The sequence below is a fragment of the Lactuca virosa genome, chromosome 7 (genome assembly GCF_052849685.1).
Source record: "Lactuca virosa cultivar CGN04683 chromosome 7, Lactuca_virosa_CGN04683_v6, whole genome shotgun sequence".
NCBI lineage: Eukaryota > Viridiplantae > Streptophyta > Magnoliopsida > Asterales > Asteraceae > Lactuca > Lactuca virosa.
In genome coordinates, this window is record NC_136432.1 from 86,566,291 (window position 1) to 86,590,817 (window position 24,527).

Genomic DNA, 24,527 nt, shown 5'->3' on the forward strand with positions numbered 1-24,527 from the left:
TTAAAGTTTGATTTACAGATTTGATTAAATTTCTTTTTATAGTTTCAACAATATTTTATAACTTGATTTTTTTTTCAAAACCTTTGATTTTTTTAATTTTTTTTACCGTTTCTTTTAATAATATTTTTAGTTTCGGTTGCATCTTTTTGAACATGTGTTATTCTTCTACGAATTTCTAGACATTGTTTGCAATATTTTCTTAATGTTTTTATAATTTTTTTTATGTTCTTTAAAATTAATTTTTCTAGAAAAAAAATTGATAGTTTCTGTTACATTTTTTTAGAAATTTTATATTTTTGTTTTTTTACATGTTTTTTTAATATTATTTCAATGTTTTAAGACTAAAATTATTAAATATTTGGTGTTGAGAATTATTTTCGGTTTGTGAAAATCAGTTTATTTAAATTTTAGTTTATTTCTGCCTGCTGATGTTAAAAAAAAACAAACTTTTTATTATATATTGTGACCGTTTGGTCTATCTCTTCTGTTGCAGAGGGTTGCAGAGGTGGTCCACATATTTCATAAATTTTCATTTCGAAAAGACAAACAACACCTTAACAAGTTTGATAGATAATCGTGATTTTACTTTTTATGTTCCACATATTTTTCATAAATTTATATTATTAATTTATATTTCAGAATTCAGATATTTAATTACTTAGGTACTTCTTAGTTTTATGTCAAGTCAAATATTACGTTTAAAAACTAATATTTAAATTGTATCAGTAAATTCATGAATGTTTTTTTTATCTATTATAGTTTTTTATTTATCATAAAATTCCTTCTTTTTAGCCATAAAAATCATCTCTCTCTCTCTCTCTCTCTCTCTCTCTCTCTCTCTCTCTCTCTCTCTCTCTCTCTCTCTCTACAAATACTGCATTTACAATTTTTGCACCAAAATGGCAACCCACAAGAAAGGAATCATGTACGTATACAAACTCGACACAGGAAATCACCAACCGGAGCCACACTACCACCCAATAACTCCTACGCCAACCACCATCACAAAGAAATCCATTTCCTGGACCTTAGGATCACTACTACGGAGATCCAAAACCTACCGAGAAAAGAACCACCATCACAATCCCGACAAAGAAGATACAAAAGAAATGGTTCAAGAATCTTCAAGAAAGTCGGTTCCGGCGATTGACAGCGGTAGGAGGTCGGTTCCGGCGACTAGTGATGGCACCAAATTGGTTTCTGTGATTGAGCAAGGGAGGAAAACTGTTTCAGGGATCGGAGAAGGGAGGAAACCAGCGTGGGGAACTGAAGTGGGAATGGTGGCAGGGCGGAGATCAGCCGAGAATAGGGCGGAGATGGTAATGGTTAATGTGGGGGAGTTGGCGGAGTTGTTTCAGGTGAAGGTGTTTGTGACGGACATGCCGGCGTTCATGCAAGTCCATGCATTCCGGTGTGCCAGAAAAACTTTGGATAGTTTGGAGAAATTTACCCCCAAACAAATTGCTTTCAACATGAAAAAGGTATGTAATTTTTCTCAAATTCTACAACTTTTAAAGTATAATATACATATAATTAAAGAATAATGTTGCGGAAATGGTGACCATAAAAATGGGTGCATTTCTTTGGGAGCAGAAATAGTAAAAATTCAGGTTGTAAATAATGTCTATTTTCATTGATTTTGTTGTATATTAATCAAATTATCTACCAAAAGTTATCAAAAAATAATCAAACAACCAAACATTTTTTTCATCAAACTGTTTTGTTGTCTTGTCTTAAATTATCATTTATTTCAGTTAATTAGCAAAAATGTAACAAATATGAATATGATATAACTGATAATAACATAAGAATAAAATCATATAGTCGATATTTGTAAGTATTTTAAGATACAATTAAATATAACTTTCAATTTAGATTTTCTGTTTATTATCATATACAAATTAATAAATTACGTACAGTAGTTACAATTAAAAAGTTGCAATATTAAAATCATAATAGTTTATATACACATATTTAAATTAGTAATAAATTGGATATATTTGGTTAAACATAAAAAACCAAATTAATGTTATTTATGATAACTATTTATTTTGAACAAATGCAATTGCATGGTCTTTTTATTTTTTATTTATTATTATTGTTATTGTTATTATTATTATTATTTATTTGAAATGACAAATCTAATTACTTCAAACTACTCCTTAATTTCACTTATGTTCACAAAAATACTTGAACCCGAACCTTAAAAAATGAGGACAACACATGATACCGTTGGATTAGAAATTATTTGGTTTCTTTTTTATAATATTGTAAATATATGTCCGTTCATTACACGAAATACAATTTTATATATATATATATATATATATATATATATATATATATATATATATATATATATATATATATATTAAATCCTTGTCTATTAAATTGTAAAAATATTATTGGATTAAAAATTATATTATTTTTAAACTAAATAAGATGTTATTAAGGAATACGGCAGTTAATTTAATCAATTTGGTACATATTTTAACCATAAATAATGAACTTATATATTAATTTCATTTTCGGAAAAAAAATCATTTTCGAAAAAAACTTACATATCTATTAAACCTTGTGTCACATAATTAATATTCATAGTTGAAAAAGCGTATTGAGTTGTAAAATTAAATTTTGTAAATTTAATACACTTAAAAAAAATTCTAATTATTATTGTAATCAAAATTAATAATTTTGTAGGCTATCAAATTTGTACCACATTTGAGCATCAAATAGGACTTGCATTAATATATACTAGTTGTAAGATTCATATATTACCTGGTTAATTTAAAAAAAAAAATTAAATATAAAGATCAAAATATTTAAGAACTTTGAACTTATAAAAAAATAAGAAAAGTAATGAATTATAATATAATAGAAATGTATTTTATCTTTTAAATTTAAACAAATAATTTAAATAAATAAAAGAAACTAATGAGTTTTAATTTTGAGAATTTCGAAATTAAAAGGTAAGTTTATTAATGAAATTGATATCAATTTATTACTATATTTATTGCAATTATTATATTAAAATATTATGTGAAATTTAATAAAATAGAAAAACTCATAAAATAACATGTGGAAAAAAAATTCAAAATAACCATAAAATGACATTTGACAAATTGAATGAAAATGTGACAAGTGGCAAAAAAAAAACATTCATTTATTAGAGAGGAGATGACACCGACAAATGTCACTATTATACTAAATATATAAACAATTATATTACTTGATGTATGATTTTGATATCAGATTTCGGGATAATATTTTTTAAAAGTTTTTTAGAATTAAGGATTATACGAATTACGTAATCCGTTTTAACAAAATATCATGTTGAAAAGATATTATTATTAGATATAATAGCATTATTGAAATTAAAAAAAAATGTATAAAGTTAAATGAAATATATCTATTTATATATCTATATTTCATCTATAAATAGAAGTTATATGTTATAAAATTAATTGCTACTTGTGTTTTATGGTGATATTTTCTAAACAGCCATACGAGAAAGTAGAAACGTATTGATTTTTTTTTTTAAAACAAAGCAGTCATTTTAATTTCATTTGATATGATATCACAATATGTTGATTTCGATTATACCTAAATTATGTGATTATTGATAAAAGCTTCATAAACTTTTTTTTTCTATGATTATCTTCTTTATTTTGTATTGTTAACAGAACTGCAGAAGTAATCATACATTTATTATGTGTTGCAGGATTTTGACAAGGTATATGGGCCGGCCTGGCATTGCATTGTGGGTTCAAGCTTTGGGTCATTTGTGACACATGCAACCGGTTGTTTTCTTTATTTTTCCATGGAAAATTTATACATTTTAGTTTTTAAAACAAAAGTTCTAAAAAATGTGAACACTCTACAATAAAATTAGTGGGTAGATGAAATAGTATGATTCCTATATCAACCACTATAGTTATATGCCCTTTTTTTTTTTTTTTTTTTTTTTTTTTTTTTTTTTTTTTTTTTTTTATAGGTTTGTTGATTGCTTACTATATATTTTTGAAACTTTACATGAAAACAATTATATACAGTTCACGGTTTGTATGTCAGCATGAGTGTTTCATGTTTGAAACTGTAAAAACAGATGTGACAGTTTAAAATGATTCTACACTATTTAGTTTATTAACAGCATGTTTTTTTGAAACACTTGACCTAAATGATTATCATGGCTTGTGACTTGGTTTTAGTTTTTTAATTTTTTGGAAGTGTAGCATTGATTTTGTTTTTGAACTATTTTGATAACATAAGTTAAACGACTAGTATTTTAAAATTTTGCTTTGAACATAAAAGATTAAAAGCGTAAATGAAAATATTACATAATGCCAAATTACGTTATAAATACTAACAAAAACTAATCCCATAATTAGTCATTCTCATTTGTCTTCTACAACACTAGAAGGGGTTGGGACCCCTCTGGTTTTTTTGTTAGAAATAATTCATATATTTTAATTTTTACATTTAGATCCAAAAATATAAAAAATCAAATGTTGAAGTTCTGTCACTGTGCAACCTCATGCTTTTATGGTTCCTCAAGTTGTAAGTTTGCTTCTCTCTATGCACATGACTTTGGAGGACCTCTCTAGGTACATGACTTTGTAGGATAATGAAATAGTATTTTTGTATATATTTAGTCATTTTTTCTTACACAATCCACCATTAAATCACTTTATTTGTTTAAAACCTATCATGGTGATCGGGTATTGAGGTTAATGTTGTTTACACGATTTCCATTAAGCTTATTTTTTATACGTCCCATTAAATTATATATTGGTCGTCTTCTCCAGCCAACACCATCTATTCTCACCGCCACCATCCACCCATCTCCAACAACAAACACCGTCTTTTATTATCTGAAAAAGACCAATTAAGTCATGTTTTCCCGATGATTGATTTGTTGTTGTTGGGATCGTCGGTACATAGTGAAGATTGAATCAAAGAGTGATGATATCTCAATCTAATTCTGATATGGATCTCTATAAAGTTTGTGAAGAGTCTTGGACACTGCATGTGTGAAGTCTAGCTATAAATATATGTCAAACCCAAGATTGTCTCTCCAAAAGAGCCCTTGTGCAGAGAAGGGAAACTCCAACATATATATCCACTTATATTATCGTGTCGAACTGTCACACCCCCAAACCGGAACGGCGGAAACGTTCGGGGGTGGAGGACGTCATGTGTAGTATCACAACAATTGTATCATAGCAATCATAGTAACACAACCATTACATTTGAATACACATATGAAAAAGTTTTACATCTGATTTAGTCTTGTTTGAATATATCAAAAGTGTAAGTAAAGTTTAAAGATAAGACTTTAATTGCTCCGACTTCTCAAAACTCCAGAAGGTACCTGTCTACTGGTTTCCTGAGAATACAAGCAGTATTGAAAAGAGTATCAGCATAAAGCTGGTGAGTTCATAAACAATGTTTTGTAATAAAACCTGTTAATGAATCAGTGAAAATGTTTTGTATGTTTCCAAGAAAATCCGATATTTTCTTAAGTAATGAAAAGTAGTCTTAAACCCTAAGACCAATTGTATGTTCGTTATTGAATTCTGTTCTTATGTCCGAAAGTACTTGTATGTATGTCTGGTACCACCAACTGTATTGTAATGTTTTGTATGAAAGTTCTTGTATGGAATCCCTGGCTACCACCAGTAAAGTAAGTATCGTATAGTATGAAAAACCCTGGCTAACACCAGTATGTATAGTATGAAATCCCTGGCTAACACCAGTATGTATAGTAGTTTTATTACTTAAAATAAAACCCTTGAAGAATGAAATCCCGTAAACAAATGATTAGTTTATACTTATTGTGAGTCGTATAACCATGCTTGATATGACCTAGTGACCTTTACAACGTTCTTCAAGTGTTGGTTAAATGACATTTGTCACTCCAGGCATGCCTACCTAACTGTAGCTAACAATTAAGGTGTGGGATTGTCAATCCTGAATAGATCTATTCACAAATCTCACGCTCTCCCTCCAGGAGACTCTGGTTATACTATGATAGGATTTAATTCAGTACACCTAAGGGTACAGTTTTGAAGTAGAGTCTCACAATGTTGTATAATCTAGTTTACATGCAGTTATGTAGTGTTTTCTTGTATTAGAATCCGTTGAATGCTGTATACAGTAATAATTATACTTAAATAATTATGAAATGTCATGCCCTTGTAATAATGTATACAATAAACTAACTCTGCCATAGTTTATGTGTTTAGTAGTGAATAACTCTGAATTCGTAAAAGTTAAGTTTTGAAAACCCCAAACTATACCTATTATAGTTTGCATGTATAGTGTAGATGATGTGAATATTGAATCTGAAAAACTATGCAATTTTGGATGCAAGTTGAAAACGTCCCTTATGCTCAACATAGTACAAAAGGGGATAAAATATCCAAATATTTTATACAAATATGAAAATCGTTTGTTTGAATCAATTGCATGAGTTTTATACTTGCTAAAAGTCCTTTTGTATTAGTTCACAAAAAGCATTTGTGTTAGGCTTGTATTTCCCCTTCTGAAAACGTTTAAAAACCGTAAAAGCGTAGGGAAATGAACTCCCCTCGAGTGAGTGGTTTGTATGAAGGATCGATACGAGATGCTGAGTGTCAAGTGATGCCTCGAACACAATTTGATCCTAATTATCATGTAATAACACATATATGTTTCAAATTAGGGTATTTCACGACTAGACATGATAGGGAACCACTCTAGGGTCTTGGAGACACTTGAACTAAGTGCTAGATCCATATGTGGTTGAGTGAGGGAGGTGTACGACCACCCTAAAGGTGTGTACGGCCATGGGTGTCGCACCAATGTAGGATACACTAACACTTGTAAATCGAATATATAGCATAAGTACAACGATAAACAAAATAGCATTTATATTTCATCATAAGGGTTGAATACAAGGTTCTTACAAGTAGTAATAGATAGTAGTTGCCTTGGACAAGTAGGCAGATAATAAAACTAGATAGCTAAGTCGTCTGTAATCCACGACTAATCTTCGGTCTGAAAGCTTGTCTAATGATCTCCTGAAAATACATGTAAGTTTGAGGGTCAACACAAAGGTTGGTGAGTGTCACACGTTTTCTGCTTAACCGCAGTATAATACTTTTAAAAAGTCTAAAAAGTATTTCCTTTGTAAGAAAATTTTGTTTGGAAGATTGTTTGATAAAGATATAAATATAAACCATGGTTGCTAGGTAATAAAAGTCTAGTCCAGTTTATAGTAACGAATTTGTACGGATAGACATATAAACTATGGTTTCTAGGTAATAAACATCTAGTCAAGTTTATAGTAATGGAATGGTGTGGATAGACATATAAACTATGGTTTCTAGGTAATGAACATCTAGTTAAGTTTATAGTAATGGAATTGTACGGATAACAGACATACGGATATACAGATAAAGTTATCTGCCAAGGTTGTATTTAACGACCGCAGATACGGATAAACGGATGGATGACAAGTATATCTGATAACCGTAAGTGTAAAAACGTACGATACTTGTTTAAACTGTTGATAAAACTTTGAGTACAAGCACATAAACGAGCCTAAGATATGAGTTCTATAACTTGTATAAATATATAAACTTATATATTTTTGTGTATGTTTGAGGTATATTGAAACTACCAAGTTGATAACCGTCTATACAGTCATAGCATATTTGTAGACGGAACATATATGTTGTTGTTACTAGTTGTAATATCTTAACAGCATAAAATATGTAAATTTTGATGTTTAAAACGATTTTGTTTACTTAACATGTAAGCTTTTAAACAATTATTTCTCAAACCGGTAAAGTGTTTTCACAAACAATGATATTTCATGTGTATTTTATATGATAAATATTACTTAGTACACATACTACTATGTACAGACGCGGGTCAGACATGAAACGCCGAGGACATGATCGTTTTGGCATTATAGCACTTCTGAAATCAAACAACTCGTGCGGCCCTTCAAACCAGATTCCCCGTACCGTGAATAGTAGAGTAATAAATACTACTTTTGTATGATTTATATCGCATAAAAAATGATGATGTTGTTTGTATAAACAAAGATTTTAGGAAATATATAGTATATAGTACAAGTAATACATGTATCCCCCCCACCCCCCGGGAAAATATGTAAAAGTAGGGTCGTAACACTCACCTTAACGAGCAGTTATCGAGTTGTTTTGCTTATTGGATGCGAGAACCGAGACGTGTTGCCGTGAAGTCGTAATTTCCGGGATTAGTTTAATTTCGAAGCAGTAGCAGCATCACAGGGTGGTGGATGGGTGGTAGTTGAAGTGACGAGTGGTGGTTCGGTGGTGGCTTTATGGTGATGGAAGTCTTCTTGAGCTTTAAGAGCTTCATTAAGCCATGCGTGAACGTAAAGTTAGCAACTTTACGTGATTATTCAGCTCAATGATGTCGGATCTATGTTTTGGATCAATGTCTTAGGGGCTGTTTGTTTGCCTCTTAGTTAGAAAATTAAGAGGCAATCTCTTAATATTTCAGATTCAGTGTGTTTGGTAGCATCTGAATAATACCCTCTTAATTTATCAAAAACCTCTTAATTTTTCAGATGTGAAACCATGTCTGAATTAAAAAAAAGTGACGCGTATTCCTTTTTGCCCCTTATAACATTTCAGTAACCATCTTCTTCATTTTTTTCTACTCCATCAACGCCACCACCCCCTTCTCCCTCCTGCTCCATCTCCAATCTGCAACCCTCCGCCGCCGACACCGGCCTCACCAGCGACGCCGACGCCGACGTTGACGTCGACAGCCCCGACAACGACTCCGATACCGTCGCCCCTTCTCCCTCCCAGCGGTTCTAGGTAAGGTTTTTTCTTTCTTTCCCTAAAAATTGATTATCTGTTCATAGATGGTTGTTATTTAGTTTTTTTTTCTGAAATTAGAAGCCCTAAAACTCGATTTTTAAATCTGGAGATGTTTTTTCTGGAGTTGTGTTCTTCCTTCGGATTTGTCCGGGTTTTTGATTGATTGATCGAGTTTAGAGGGTTGTTTTTTGGGATTTTAGGTGTTGGTGTCACTTTTGGAATGTGAATTAACTGGACTTGTACAAATTTCAGGGATTTTTTTTTCTAATCCCTTTCAGTTTTATGATGATCAATTCAAATGATCAATTGTAGGGTTACCTAGGTATGTGTAATTTATTAACTGCTTGATTCAAGCTGCAAGAAAGAAGAACAGGGGAAAGTAGAGATCAAGAAAAACAATGGAGGGGTATTTTTGTCCAACTTTCTGCTGGGACATTTGTTGTAATGATGGAGAAAAAGTATGGATGTATTTTTTTAGCTTGAACATTTGTTGTTGTTGTTTTTCCTGATCATTTTTTTCTAATAGATTTGTTGATCACACCAAGATATTTGTATGTTTTCATGGATTTGAAAGAATTTATGTTGTATTTTGGATTTGTGTTTAATTTGGATTTTGTATGGTGTTAAATATAAGAAATAACAATGTATTTTTATTGATTTCTCTATTATAGCATCATTACTTTCACCTTTTCCTATTAGAGAATTGTATTTTATAAACATAAACATTGAATTCAACAAAAAATAACACAAAGGGTAAAATGGTCATTTTTGTAATTCAGCATAGCAATTCAGAGGTTCCAACCAAACAGCATATTAAAAATTCAGATCTTAAAAATTCAAACCCTCTTAGAAATTCAGACCTCTTAAAAATTCAGAGCTTAAAAGTTCAGATCCTGCCAAACAGCCCCTTAGCGGATTAATGAAGAAAAATGAGATTGGGCTGAATGGAGGAATACTGTAACATCTCGACTCCCAGGTACAAGTTCTAAAGCATTATATACATATTTATGGACCTACTCGACGAGTTGGTTGCCCTTAACTCATCGTGTAGAGGTGGTTTAGCCCCGCGTGGATTATTGGATCTACTCAACGAGTTGGAGGACCCGGACTCGACGAGTAGGAGCTGGGAGATGAAACCCTAATTTTTAGGGTTTGCACCCTATTTAAAGGACCTTAAGTCCTTTCCTCCAGTCCCTTATCACGCCCTTGACAGTTAGAAGAAACCCTAATCGCTATTAACCTTGTTCTTGAGTATTGTGAGGCTTAAAGAGTGATTGTTGGTGCATCTTGTGAAGAAGGTGTGAAGTATAAGAAGTTTGGAGCAAAGATGAGCTTGTGGATCTGACTCTACTTCTTCTTGGCATCATTTTGAAGGTAACAAGTCGTTACCTTGGCTTATCTTTAGCTAGATCTCTTCATGTTTGGGTTTAGGGCCGTCTTTAGCACATTTGGGAGTCATTTCAGGTATTGGGGCAAGATCTGAAGTTGCATCTTCAGATCTGGACTCCCCTTGGTCCCTATAGCTATAAAGTTATGAGATTTGGCAAGCTTGGGCCTTTCCCTTTGAGTTAACCTTTCTCTTAGTCTAGTTTTGGCATTTAGGACCATGCATGTACGTAAAGTTTGAAACTTTACGTAAAAACCATGCCCTAGGAAGTTAGATCTACAATATGGAGCTTTGGGGTGGCTTAAAAACATTTGTATAAGAAATGGATTGCATGAACTCGATGAGTCGCTTAGCCGACTCGGCGAGTCGGATGAAGGTTGCCCGTATTTGATTATGCATGAACTCGGTGAGTCGGTAAGAGGACTCGACGAGTCAGTTAGGGTTTTCCCCGACATCTGGACACGCATGGACTCGACGAGTTGGTTGGAAACTCGGCGAGTCAGTTAGGGTTTTATGATTTTCTGAGTTCTTAAGGAAACTCGACGAGTTGGGTCAACATGGACTGTTGAATTTGATCGTTGACCTTGACTTTGACCAAGGGTTGACCAGTTTGACTTCTGGGGGTATTTTGGTAATTTGGGAATTTATGGAAATGGATCATTGGTGGCTGTAGGTGTTGGACTTGGAGCTGCAATTGGTGGAGTTTGATTTTACCACTTCGAGCTACTTCTGAGGTGAGTTCTCCTCACTATATCAACAGGGTCTAAGGCAACAATGCTGACCCTTATCGGACTTGTATCCGGGTTTATTGCATGATATGCTTATTGATTTACATCCTGGTAGTTAGGATGGTGATATGCTTAGAGACCTGGTAGGTCGGTATCCTGGTTTATAGGATGGTTGCTATGTTAGAGATCTGTTAGATCGGTATCCTGGCTATATGATGATTGTTATGTTATTGATTGGTTAGATCGGTATCCTGGTTATAGGATGGTTGCCATGTTAGTGAACTTATAGATCTGTATGACTATCTGTACTTGCATGCTAGCGTATGATATTTATGTGCACATGTTTGTTGGTTTGGGGGATTGGGTTGAGGCATGTCCTGCTTTGTGTTGTAGGCCAAGATACCCAGGGCAGACCGGATAGACTACAGACCTGGGAGGGCATATAGTCAGGCCGAAGGCCCGACGAGCGGTCCGGATAGGCTGAAGGCCCTAAGAGGTGGTCTAGACGTGCCGAAGGCTCGGAGAGCTGTCCAGATAGACGGATGGCCTATGAGGTGATCCAGTTAGACTGATGGCTCATCATGCATGCGATGTTTGTTTATATGTTATGATTATGATCGTATGGCGTTGGTATTTTGGGGGTAACTCACTAAGCCTTCAAGCTTACATTTATCGATTAGTGTTTCAGGTACCTCTGATGATCGTGGGAAGGCGAAGGCGTGTTCGTGCACCTCCTTATGTTTTTATGATTTGATCGTGGGAAGGCGAAGGCGTGTTGGCGCCTCAACTCGTCGAGTAGGATCGCGACTTCGTGACGTGGAAAATGAATGGACTCGACGAGTCAACACTGGAGGCAGAAACCCTAATTTTCCCGGGCTTGGGCCTATTTAAAGGCACTTATGGCCTCCTTGGCCCCTTTCCATCAGTGTCTTCGTCCCTTTAGAGAAACCCTAGAGTCATTTGTGAGCTAGAGAGGAAAGAGGCTAATTTGAGGTCATTTCTTTGAGAAGAGGATCAAGGGTGTTGCAAGAATCTCAGAGGAGAGTTGGGGGATCAGTTTCATCTTCACTTCAAGCTTCAGATCGGCTATAAGCTCTTACCTTCCTTGTGTTTGGACAAATTTTCCTTTGGTTGTTAAGTTAGGGCTTGTATCACCATCTTGATGGGGTTTTGGGTGCATCCAAACCCTTTCTCGAGTTATTCTTTTGATCTGGACCTTGTGAGGTCCAGAGAACCAGAAAGTAGCTAGCCATGTCTGGATAACCTTGGGGTTTTGAAGCTAAGAAGCTTTAAGAGGGCCAAAATGGTATATAGAGCAATATACACCATGCATAAACCTCAAGTTCAGACCTTTACGTAACTTTTGGATACTAGAGGGACAGATCTATGAGTTAGAGTTCCGGATCTGACTTCAGAAGGCCATATAAGTGATGAAATGGAGACGACTCGTCGAGTCCATGAGATGACTCGGCGAGTCGGATCGGATTTGCCCCGCGATTCGTGACCCGGTGATTACCCGTCGAGTTGGAGGTTAACTCGACGAGTCGTGTGAGGCCTTAAGGGGAATCCAGAGGATAAGCATGAACTCGCCGAGTCACACGAGTGCACTCGATGAGTCTGGTCAATATTGGACTGTTGACTGGAGTTGACTTCAGTTGACCTTAGGGTTTGGTCAAACTGATTAAGAGAGGTCAGGGAAGGGTGGAATGATCTTCCACCCATTTTCTAGGAATGAGAATGTAAGGAGTGTATTAATTAGAAATTTTATCCTTGTGATAGATGGAGGCTAGATCGAGGAGTTCGGGCATCAAATTTTTACTAGCTATCTTACGAGGTGAGTCTTCTCACTATACTTACCTTGAGTGGTAACTTATATGTGACCAGCGAGTCTTATGTGTATGTGTTGTGTATTGAGAAATCCTGCGATTTGTTTTGTGATATGCTTACTATGTATTATATTGAGATGCTGAGTTGAGGGACCAGAGGGTCCATCAGAGTTGTGGAGCTGGAGGGTCCCACTGAGACACATTGACCATAGGATCTTATTGAGTATAGCCTCGAGTGGCTGTTGTGATGCGTGTGGTATTTTGGGGAACTCACTAAGCTTTATGCTAACCGTGTTATGTGTTATGTGTTTCAGGTAGCTCCGAGGATCGCAACAAGTCATCGGCATGATTGTACACACTGGCGGGAGATTGTTTTTATGATTCTGGGATTGTGTTTTTACTTGTTGACATTTGAGACATATATGACTTGGTGAATTATGAAATGAGTTTTATTTGTGTTAAAATGAAAAATTTGTTTGGAAATTTACGTCGTTACAAGTTGGTATCAGAGCCTTGGTTTGAGGGATCCGGATGCACCCTCGGGTGTGTTCGGACTCAAACCGAGAATTTGAGAAGGATTTTCAAAAGAGATAAATTTTTCTAGAAACGAGAAAGAGTTTAAGAGAAGATGAACCGGAGCAGTGTGTACAATCAGCCAGAGCCGAGCGGTGATTTCCAAAAATACCCTTATTTTTGTGTATGAAATATTTTATGAGATATATGCATGCTAGAGAATAGGCTAGACAATTCATATATTAGGACTAGGGTGGCCTGATTTGTGATGCTTTAGCCTAGGGTTTTCTACTATCAGTGATTTGTTTTGAGTATGAGTACTTAGCAGGAGCGAGCCCATGAGAGAACTATGGTGAGAGTAGCTTGAGAGGCATAGAGTACTTGCTATTGGGATCCGAGGAGGAGGACTTGGGGTGAACACTGATGTGGTGTGGAAGGTAGTATTGGGCCCGTACTACTGGAAACACCGGATCAGTGAGCAGTCCAAGTAAGAATCCTTAGGATGCTAAGGAACAAGTAGGGGCAGTTGGTCGAGTGTGAGTATGCTCGAGCGAGTCTCTGATGAGTTTGTGTTGTGTTTCAGAGACATCATGGTGGGGACACGCCACAACCCTGGAGGCAGTGGGAGTAGTGATGAGGAGATACGGAGGATGATCCACGAGGAGGTGGATGCAGCTATCTGAGCAGAGATTCTAGAGATTTTTGGGTCTATCAAGACCACCTTGATTTAGACGTTCGATGAGCGATACGCTGCTATCACTGAGGCTGTTGCTGCCGCGGCTACTGCAGCCGTCGCCACTGCTAGGCCTCAGGGAGGTGACGCGTTGCTATTCCGGGTGTTCAGCAACACGAAGCCACCAGAGTTTGATGGGACTCAGGACCCGATTGCTGCGATGAGGTGGATCTCCGATGTAGAGGGGTGTTTTTACACGTGTTCATGCCCCGACCACTTGAGAGTTCGGTTCACGTTGAACCAGCTTCGCTTGGGAGCGAAGGACTGGTGGAAATTTGTGATAGCCGGTTTTACCCCCATAGATCATGCGGCTATATCATGGGAGAGGTTTGTTCAGATGTTTCGAGACGAGTATGTTCCCCCGGTGGAGAGGGAACGTTTGGCACATGAGTTTCTATCTCTCAAGCAGAAGACAGAATCAGTAACTGAGATTTCGAGGATGTTCCATGAGAGGGCGATGTTCTGCCCTGAACACGTGTCCACTGAGCAGGCACGTGTGAGCCGATATCTGAGCATACTGAGGAGGGACATACGAGAGTTCGTGGCGAACTCATCGTACAGGACATTGGCCGAGCTTCAGACCAATGCCAGGAGGAGGGAGATTGAGCTCGCGTTGCAGACCAGGGAAGAGGAGGAGGAGTCCCAGGGGAGGGACCAGAGACCAGTTCAGTCGCAGCCGGCGACGAAGCGAGCCAAGCCCGCTGATTCTAGAGTTGGGGGCGAGAAGGGTCGCACTTGTGGCAAGTGCGGCAAGAGTCACGAGGGTTCTTGCCGTGTTGGGATTTGCTACAAATGCGGCAAGGAGGGGCACATGGCGAAGGATTGCCCCAAGGGATTCTCGGTTTGCTTTCATTGCAACCAGACCGGCCACCGGAAGGCCGAGTGCCCCCAGCTCGTGCAGGGATCGGCCCAATGATCTGCACCTACTTCCGTGCATACTACTGAGATTCGGCCAGCGAAGGTCGAGACACTGAGGGTTCGTGGGAGAGCCTTTCAGCTGACAGCGGAGGAGGTCCGCGCGGCACCAGATGTTGTGGCTGGTACGTGTTCTTATTATACTCTTTTGATATATTTTTTTGCTTATATTGTGATTATGTATAAGTACTTTTCTTGTGAGTTCTGTGCCTGCCTTAGTGCTATTTGACTCGGGTGCGAGTCGATCCTTTGTATCTTTAGCATTTAGTCGTCACATCAGCATCCGACGAGAGGCGCTGAGTCGACCTCTGAGAGTCTCCATAGCCAATGAGCATGCAGTATTCGCGACTGATGTGATTCGTGGATGTGTGCTTGAAATATTCGGAGTGGAGTTTCCGATAGATCTGGTACCGATCGCGATGAGGGATGTCTGTGTCATCGTGGGCATGGACTGGTTGAGTCAATTTGGAGCTATGATCGATTGTATGCGCCAGTTGGTGACCATAAGAGACCCTAGTGGGGGAGTGCTTACAGTATATGGCGAGGGTACCCGATCTGGGTCGACATTTTGTTTGGCTGCCAGGGCGAGACAGAGTCTGCAGCAGGAATGTATGGGATTTTTGGCGTATGTGATGGATACGCGGGCTACTGTAAAGAGATCGAGTTCTATCTCCGAGGTCCTGATAGTGTGCGAATTTCCAGATGCTTTTCCCGAGGAGTTGCCGGGAGTGCCTCCCAAGAGGCAGGTAGAGTTTCGGATTGATTTGGTGCCAGGAGCGGCGCCTATTGCCAAGGCACCTTATCGTCTTGCGCCTCCGGAGATGCAAGAGTTATCCTCGCAGCTGCAGGAGCTGCTGGGGAAGGGGTTTATCAGGCCGAGTAGCTCATCGTGGGGAGCCCCGATCCTTTTTGTTAAGAAAAAGGATGGTTCACACCGGATGTGCATCGACTACCGGGAGTTGAACAAGTTGACGGTCAAGAACCGTTACCCACTTCCGAGGATCAATGATTTGTTCGATCAGTTGCAGGGGGCATCTTGGTTTTCCAAGATCGACCTGAGGTCCGGGTATCATCAGATGAGAGTCCACGAGGACGATGTTTAGAAGACGGCCTTCAGGGTACGTTATGGGCATTATGAGTTTGTGGTGATGCCTTTCGGGCTGACCAACGCACCGGCAGCGTTCATGGACCTCATGAACTGGGTGTGTAGACCCATGTTGGATCGTTCGGTGATTGTGTTCATCGATGATATTTTGGTGTATTCGAGGTCTAGAGAGCAGCATGAGGAGCATTTGAGAGAGGTCCTTGGAGTATTGAGATCGGAGAGGCTTTATGCCAAATTCTCCAAGTGTGATTTCTGGTTACGAGAGGTCCAGTTCCTAGGACACCTCGTTAACCAGAATGGTATTCTGGTCGATCCGGCTAAGATCGAGGCAGTTATGAGATGGGAAGCACCGAGATCCCCCACCGAGATCAGGAGTTTTCTGGGACTAGCCGGATACTATCGGAGATTTATCAGAGATTTCTCCAAGATTGTTGTCCCTCTCACCAGTTTGACCCGGAAGGGCATTGCGTTTACTTGGGGTCCCGAGCAGCATACCTCATTTGAGACCCTTCGCCAGAGATTGTGCAAGGCTCCCGTGTTGGCCCTTCTGGAGGGAATGGAGGATTTTGTGGTTTGTTGCGATGCATCTATTACGGGCATGGGTGCGGTACTGATGCAGAGAGGGCATGTAATAGCATATGCATCGAGGCAATTGAAGCCTCATGAGACGAGATATCCCACCCATGATCTGGAGCTGGGGGCAGTGGTTTTTGCCCTCAAGATCTGGGGTCACTATCTGTATGGGGTTCGGTGTACCATATACACGGACCACAAGAGTTTGAAGTATCTTATGGATCAACCCAATCTTAACATGAGACAGAGGAGGTGGTTGGATGTGGTGAAGGATTACGACTGCGAGATTTTGTATCATCCGGGCAAGGCAAATGTGGTAACTGACGCCCTGAGTCGTAGAGCAGATAGTACCCCGATCCGAGACGTGTGTATGAGAATGATGTTGGGTTTTGAGCATTCTAACACTCCTAAGTGTACATGCAACCCTAAATACATTGGATCTATGTTTTCTCTATTATACATGCAAATATGAACTTTCCAAGGTATTCATCCTAACTAGCATAATAACACTGATTCAAATGAATATCTCAAGTTAGAATTACATACCTCTTTGATGTAGAATGTCTTCATGAAGCTTGAGTGCCTAGTGCCCCAAGTGTGACACCTCAAATGGTTCACACAACATCAAATGCACATGGAGTGACTTGAGAGAAATTGGAACACTTCATAAAATCGGCTAGCCCTTATTCCTCACACATATAGTCTCCGATTTCTTGAGCCATAGGATTCTTTTATATGGTGGCTATTAGGGTTACACCATGTAACTCATAACTTTACCCATTCCTTATGCTCCATGGATTTTAACCTCCATGGAGTATCCATGGGTCACCCCATGGACTTAGTCTAACATAAGGAATCTTGGATCACAAGCCCACATATAAAAGAATGAATGATTTACACAATCAACCCATATATTTAATTAGTCTCCTTTTGATCACTTAATTAATTCCAAATTAATTCTTGATCAATACTAATTAAATAACCTTATTAATATATTAGAACTTATAATATATTAATAAACCTTAAGTGTTATTTCTCTCATTTTAGTCTATCCAAATGCATGATGCCATGCAACCCAAATGGACCATGCCGGGTCGGGTCAAGTCTTACCAATTATAGTTATGGACTTTGACATTAATCCAACAGTCTCCCACCTGGATAAGTCTAAAACTATTATTGCGTACGACTTCAAGAACCGACTGGCAATCGTAGCTCTCAAAAGCTTCTGTCGAACTCTGGCCTTGCCGATGATCTCTGACCTTTGTCAATGACTTGTCCATTAGATAAGGGATCATATATTCCTCCATTCTAGATATCATATGGACTGAGATATGGATTATAATCATTCTCTCTGTCCATTTGTTGTTTCCCGATTTCCGATTTATGACGACTGACTAATTGAACAAATCAAATCAGTCCAGGCCCGACCGAGCACTTATATTTGTCATCACCAAATCATCGAGGGGCCCACAAATATCGCTTTTATCCCGAAGGTAAAAGGAATGGATAAACTTCGACTCATATGGCTTGTTCTACTACTTGTTGAATCATACACAAAGGCACGTTTTATAACATCGAGTTACCAATGCGTTTTCGTGCAATCAATGTATAACCAACTCATAGTAACAACTCATATCTCTAGGTTTGAAGAATATAAGATATTATCGTCTCATGATCACTCGTGATAAAATCCATGAAGTGATTCCAATGAGCGCGGGTTGAATCCAATACTCAGAACTTATGAGCACTCATGAGTGTTGTAGCACCACCTTGTCCCACATCTTAGACCACTACAAGCCCAACCCATGACAGTCTTGATTCATATCTACTTCCAACATATGACCGACTGTGGATGGTTTGAATAACTTAATCATTCAGGAAGAATGACCTAGTTATTCTGGAAGTCAAAACATGCAAAGTGAAACACAATAATAATCGAATCCAATATGGTCTCAGAACTTATGAATATAAATAAAACACCTTTTATTTATCACCATATGATTACACATTATTCATTGTATACTGTTTCAAACTATCAACTTTATACTTGAATTAAAACAATAGTTGTCCCATGCTCCAAGCATGTACACTATGTTTTCTAAACACTAGTCATGCCATACACCAAGTATGCATACTATGTTTGTCTATGATCTTTACTTTGTGAAATAGATCAATTGAACATAACTTCAATGATTCTCTTTTCACAGTCCCAATTCCTTACTGCAAATGCAAGAATTCCAAATTCATGCCATTTACTGAAATCTGTTAGATTCTAAACTTATATGCATTGATCCTCTTGTAATGATTATGCACAAAGTCACAAGGACTTGACAACAAACATTACAGAGCATTCCAAGGAGATCAACTCCTTGGAAACATCCTTCTTGCATTAAGTTTCCTAATCTTACACAGATTGAATAATTTCTAACTTTGAAACATTTCCATATTCCATTTTGACTATCACTTCTGAACAAGAGTTGCCTCCTTACAGATTATGTCAATATGGTCCTTCCAGAATTAACACTATACTTCCAACTATCCTTGAGCAACCAATCTTTGGTAAACCTTAGATTGTCCTCGACAATTGCTTAATCCTTTTAGTCATATCCAATTCTAAACCTTTTCTCTTCTTAATGCCCCAGACATTTGGAAAATTTTAGAAAGGATGAATATAGCACATGTAATCGATCCTATATCCGAAGCATATGGGACACGATTCATGATGTCTCACATAAAGACTAAACCAGTCTTTTGCTATAATATTTCCATTTCAATTTGCCAAGTTCTCATAATTCAGATTATGAAAAGGGATGCTGTAATCATAATCGAATTTTAGAACGCAAATAATGGACCCATATATAGAATTTCCTTATGTTGAGCCATTCCAACATGAAATTCATATATATATCCTTGACTAAATACGATTTAAAACCTCAATCTAAACTTTTAGATTTGAGATGAAGTATAATTTCCTCTCCCTTAATTATAGCAAAACAACTTTTTTCCCAATTGAAACCTTTTGTTTTCTATAATTAACATTGCTAACTTGCAACCTTTATCATAATTATCATGCTCCCACTAACACGATGATTATTAGCATAACACTTATGCTCCCACTAGCTTTGACATGTACTCAGAAATCAGCTGAACTTCTAGAAAAACAATACTTTATTGACTTTCTTACCAAAGTTCAGATTTCTGATACTAGATTGCTTTGATAAAACTTTATCAAAATCATACACCTTGCCTTAGATAACACACTTGTGTGTCTAAACAATTTTAAGAACTATGAAAAGGGATGCCGTAATCAGAGTCTCAATTGTTTAGACCTTTGCCACTTCTCACAAGTCCATGTTAGTGTGCCGGTTAACCACACATGCTCCACTAACGACTTTGAGAATGCAAATATCACAATTGCTATCTAGCTAAAATCTACTTAGTGAAAGTGTTTCCTCACCATCATTTTCATGAATCAGAGAGAAACCTTATGACACTTAGATTTAATGGTGTATGTGTTCTTATCCATGTGAATTGTCAAAACCATAGTCACAAGACAAGGATAATGACAAATTCAAACTCATATGGACTGAACTCAATCTTAATTTCTTGCCATCTGGCAGCTCAAGGGTCTTCCATTGCTTCCAAGTTGCTGTGCAACCAATGAAAACTCTAAGAACTCATATGCAAAGCCAACTTTAATTGGAATGGACACAGAAATAGTCAACACGATAGGTTATAAACCTCAAGTCGTGTGCTAGTGAAGAACTTTAGGTTTTACTCTTGATTAGTTCTTGAGACTTTCAAGACCTTTTAAGACTCCCACTGTCCTCTTGACATATAAGACTCTCTTGTAAAATATTCAAGAGATAGTGTGGATTCTAATCAAGACAAACACTTCACACAATTGGCCTTAGTTGGTCTTTGTTTTATCCAAAACATCACAACTTACCAATTTCAAATGTACAAGAGTAGAAACCTTTTACTCTTACATTTGACAAGTGTTTTTAAACCTTCTTTAAGACATGTCACTCAAGTTACAATCTTGGAGTATGACTCTAAGAATTGTTTTGGAATGAAATATGACTCATCTTCTTGATTTAACCACTTCAACAATTCATAACTCCTCTTCTTAGCTACCAGAATGCACTTAGATGATGAATTGTGATAAGGTCTCTTAATCATTAAGATGATTATATAACATGATACTAAAGTACTCTCCCATCTTTTCAGATTTGAGAACCTTTTATCCTTCTACCTAATTTGATTCTTCTCATTCGTTCCGCCATACACTGAATTTTTTTCCAATGCTTCAGAATTATACTTAAGCCTGTAAGTATAACCATATTTACTAAACTTTAGTAAATCATGACGAATAGTCTTATCGATCTTTTGTGGTGGACTTAATCAGTGCACAAGAATGTGTACTCGATCCCTTAGTCCGTTACTTGACTCACACATCCATGTGAACAAGTAGTTAGTCTTAATTTTTCCAATGCTTGAAGGTTCTCATTCATCATGCTCTACAAATTGCATGATTCCAAGTTTCGGTCCAATTGAAACTTGGGTGATGAGAATCTTTCCTTATTTGGTAAATTTAGACACTACCACAAATGAAAGAATCAAATTCATATTTCCACTCTTGCTCTTAATGGAATCTTATAAGCAACACAGTTTTTCACAAATGCCATTGTAAGGATATTTTGAAATAAATAAAATCAAAAGATTTACCTTTTAGTTTAAAACTTTGCAGAAAAACTCATCCTTACAATCCATATGAAAACTTGTTGTTATCTATTCCTAAGCAAAATATCATAACTCCTAAGAAGTAGATCAAGAATCCGATCTTCAAACTATGTGATAGAAATCCATCTACGCGATCAGATTCAGCATATTCTTTCTTTAAGTTTCTTCACTTTTTCTTTGATTCTTAAAACATCACCATGTGACCCAGTCACATCATGTATCAAGAATCTCAGAATAGAAACTTAGCAGAGTTAGATAGTGGACTTTACCTGAAGTAGAGTCAAACTTATTGACTTTAACATCCTTAGGTAAATTTGGCAGCTTCGCAACCAATGCCCCTTTCTTTGGCAATGTACCCTTGATAATGGGACTATCTCAGACTTAGCCTTTCTCTTTACCATTTGGTCAACCGAGTTGACTATGGCCGATCCCTTTCCATTGGGAAGAGAGAGTTTTACTGGATATCCAATGTCATCATTGTCGATGTCCATAAAGTTTTAGGAAGTTGATCTTAGCAAATAGATAAGATCATTAAGGGTCTTGTCATAGTCTGTTTCATAGGAGTCCCAAAGGAACTCACTATGTGACTTAGAAAGTGATTGATCATCAGCTTCCTCTAGACTTTGACACCCAACTCTCCCGGCTTGTCAATATGTGACTACATCTCCAAGATGTGATCACACATAGACCTTTGCTTGCCAATAGGGCTTGAGTGACCTTAAACTTTTCAGGAACTTGTGGGTTAGGGAGAATAATTGGAGGAGGTGAAAGAAGTATGATTTCCATGGGACATCATCTTCATTTTAGGAAAACTTGTTTCAAGAGATTTGGGAAGATCATCTTTTGGGAGATATTCAAGATAGTTGATTTAAAGTCCTTAATATAACACCCAATATGAAATATTAAGGCTAGGACCCAACACAATACTCTTATAACTTGGAAGAGGGATGCCGTAATCCAAGCTATAAAATATTTGAAGGTAGGTGAATGACGATTCACCAATTTCCACCAAGATAAACGAAATGTATTATTAGGTTTTAATTGGTTTTGAAACTCCTAGATTCTTTTGAGATTCATTGAACTGTTCAATGGCATGTTTCAATCTCGAGTGTGCCCTTCAGGTTTTGTGATTGGGATGCCGAGGATCACAAAACAAGGTGTGAATAACCATGCAAATATACTTGGTACCCTTAAGTGTTTACCCCTCAATCGATGTGCCGGTTAACCACACACGCTCCATCGATACTATGATAAACATTAAGTTACCCTTTGCCTACCTTGTTAAATACGAGTTAGTGTGCCGGTTAACCACACACGCTCCACTAGCCGACTTAAACAAAGTGCAAAGTGTAATTTCATGGGTTAGCACCAAATTCACATTTTCCTAAGTAACTAAGATTGGGAATTTATAAATGTTTAGTTACTTAGTATTTATCATTAATACTTTTAATGAAGGGAGAATTATAGTCCTTGTCCTACCCGTTCGGCTAACGACCCTCCACCAGTCAAGGAAGCGGTGGGTGAGAGTGGACACCCATTAAACTGCCATTTTATAGGCAGTAACCTTATACCCCCCTTATAGATCGGCTTCGTGAATGAGACCTACTAACGGTAAGACTGACTTTCTCTTATACATATATATATATATATATATATATATATATATATTATTATTATTAACTTATAATATTGTAAAGTATAAGGGTTGAATTTTAACTTTTAAAATTCTAAGGGCTTAACTTGGAATTAAAGTATTCATAAGAGAAAACTTTTCAAATTCCAAAACTTGGGGGCAAGTTTTGAAACTATTCAAAACTAATTAATTCCATAACTTATGTGTTTAAAGTAGTTTTAATTAAAAAACTCTTCAAGTTCCATAACTTGAGGACAAGTTATGGAAGACTTTAAACTAATGAAAGAATGTAACTTTTCTTTATTTTTGTAACTTATGGAACTAATTAAGGTTACACATTTTATTACTTAATGAAGTGACTCTTGAACCTCCATAACTTGAGGACAAGTTATGGAGTCATAAAACCATTCAATGAAGACAAGACTCTTCATTTTGTAACCTTTGCCAACTTTTATGAGTTTTAAGCAACTTTAATGTGACTTTTCATGTAACTTGAGGACAAGTTACACAAACACATTTTAGAATCATCTCTTAGATTAAAATGGATTGAAAACAACAATTTCTAATAATTTTTCTATTAATCTAAGCAACTCATAAGAACAAGATAATTTAATCAAACTTTTTCATGTAATTAGACTAACCATTAAACTAATAAAAAACATGAATCTATTGACAATTATCTTTGAAATTGGATTAGAATGAACATTACCACATCAAAACAGGTTTATAGGTTCAAAAACAGCTTATGGTAATGTTCCTAGTCTATTTCTAGCCAAAAAACTCGAAGATATGCTGATAAGGGCTCCTACTCTTCGAGTGTATGAACCTACTCGACGAGTAGGATGATTTTCTTCATGGACTCGGCGAGTTCATCAGTGGACTCGGCGAGTCCAGTGCCCAGAATGCCCGAAATTCGACTTTTTCAGCATTTTTCAGGAATTTGCATCAAGTATAATTGAAAACAAGCCTAGGCTCTGATACCACTGTTGGGTTTTGAGCATTCTAACACTCCTAAGTGTACATGCAACCCTAAATACCTTGGATCTATGTTTTCTCTATTATACATGCAAATATGAACTTTCCAAGGTATTCATCCTAACTAGCATAATAACACTGATTCAAATGAATATCTCAAGTTAGAATTACATACCTCTTTGATGTAGAATGTCTTCATGAAGCTTGAGTGCCTAGTGCCCCAAGTGTGACACCTCAAATGGTTCACACAACATCAAATGCACATGGAGTGACTTGAGAGAAATTGGAACACTTCATAAAATCGGCTAGCCCTTATTCCTCACACATATAGTCTCCGATTTCTTGAGCCATGGGATTCTTTTATATGGTGGCTATTAGGGTTACTCCATGTAACTCATAACTTTACCCATTCCTTATGCTCCATGGATTTTAACCTCCATGGAGTATCCATGGGTCACCCCATGGACTTAGTCCAACATAAGGAATCTTGGATCACAAGCCCACATATAAAAGAATGAATGATTTACACAATCAA

The 24,527-nt window shown here is 36.9% G+C and overlaps 1 protein-coding gene across 1 annotated transcript; it reads left to right on the plus strand.

Annotated features, from left to right (window-relative positions):
• Positions 1 to 843: 843 nt before the first annotated feature.
• LOC145125253 (uncharacterized) lies at positions 844 to 3,928 on the plus strand. Its single transcript, XM_079060741.1, has 2 exons — positions 844 to 1,481; positions 3,722 to 3,928. Exons 1-2 carry the CDS (start codon positions 900 to 902, stop codon positions 3,884 to 3,886), a joined length of 747 nt encoding a protein of 248 aa, XP_078916867.1. The 5' UTR covers positions 844 to 899; the 3' UTR covers positions 3,887 to 3,928.
• Positions 3,929 to 24,527: the final 20,599 nt, after the last annotated feature.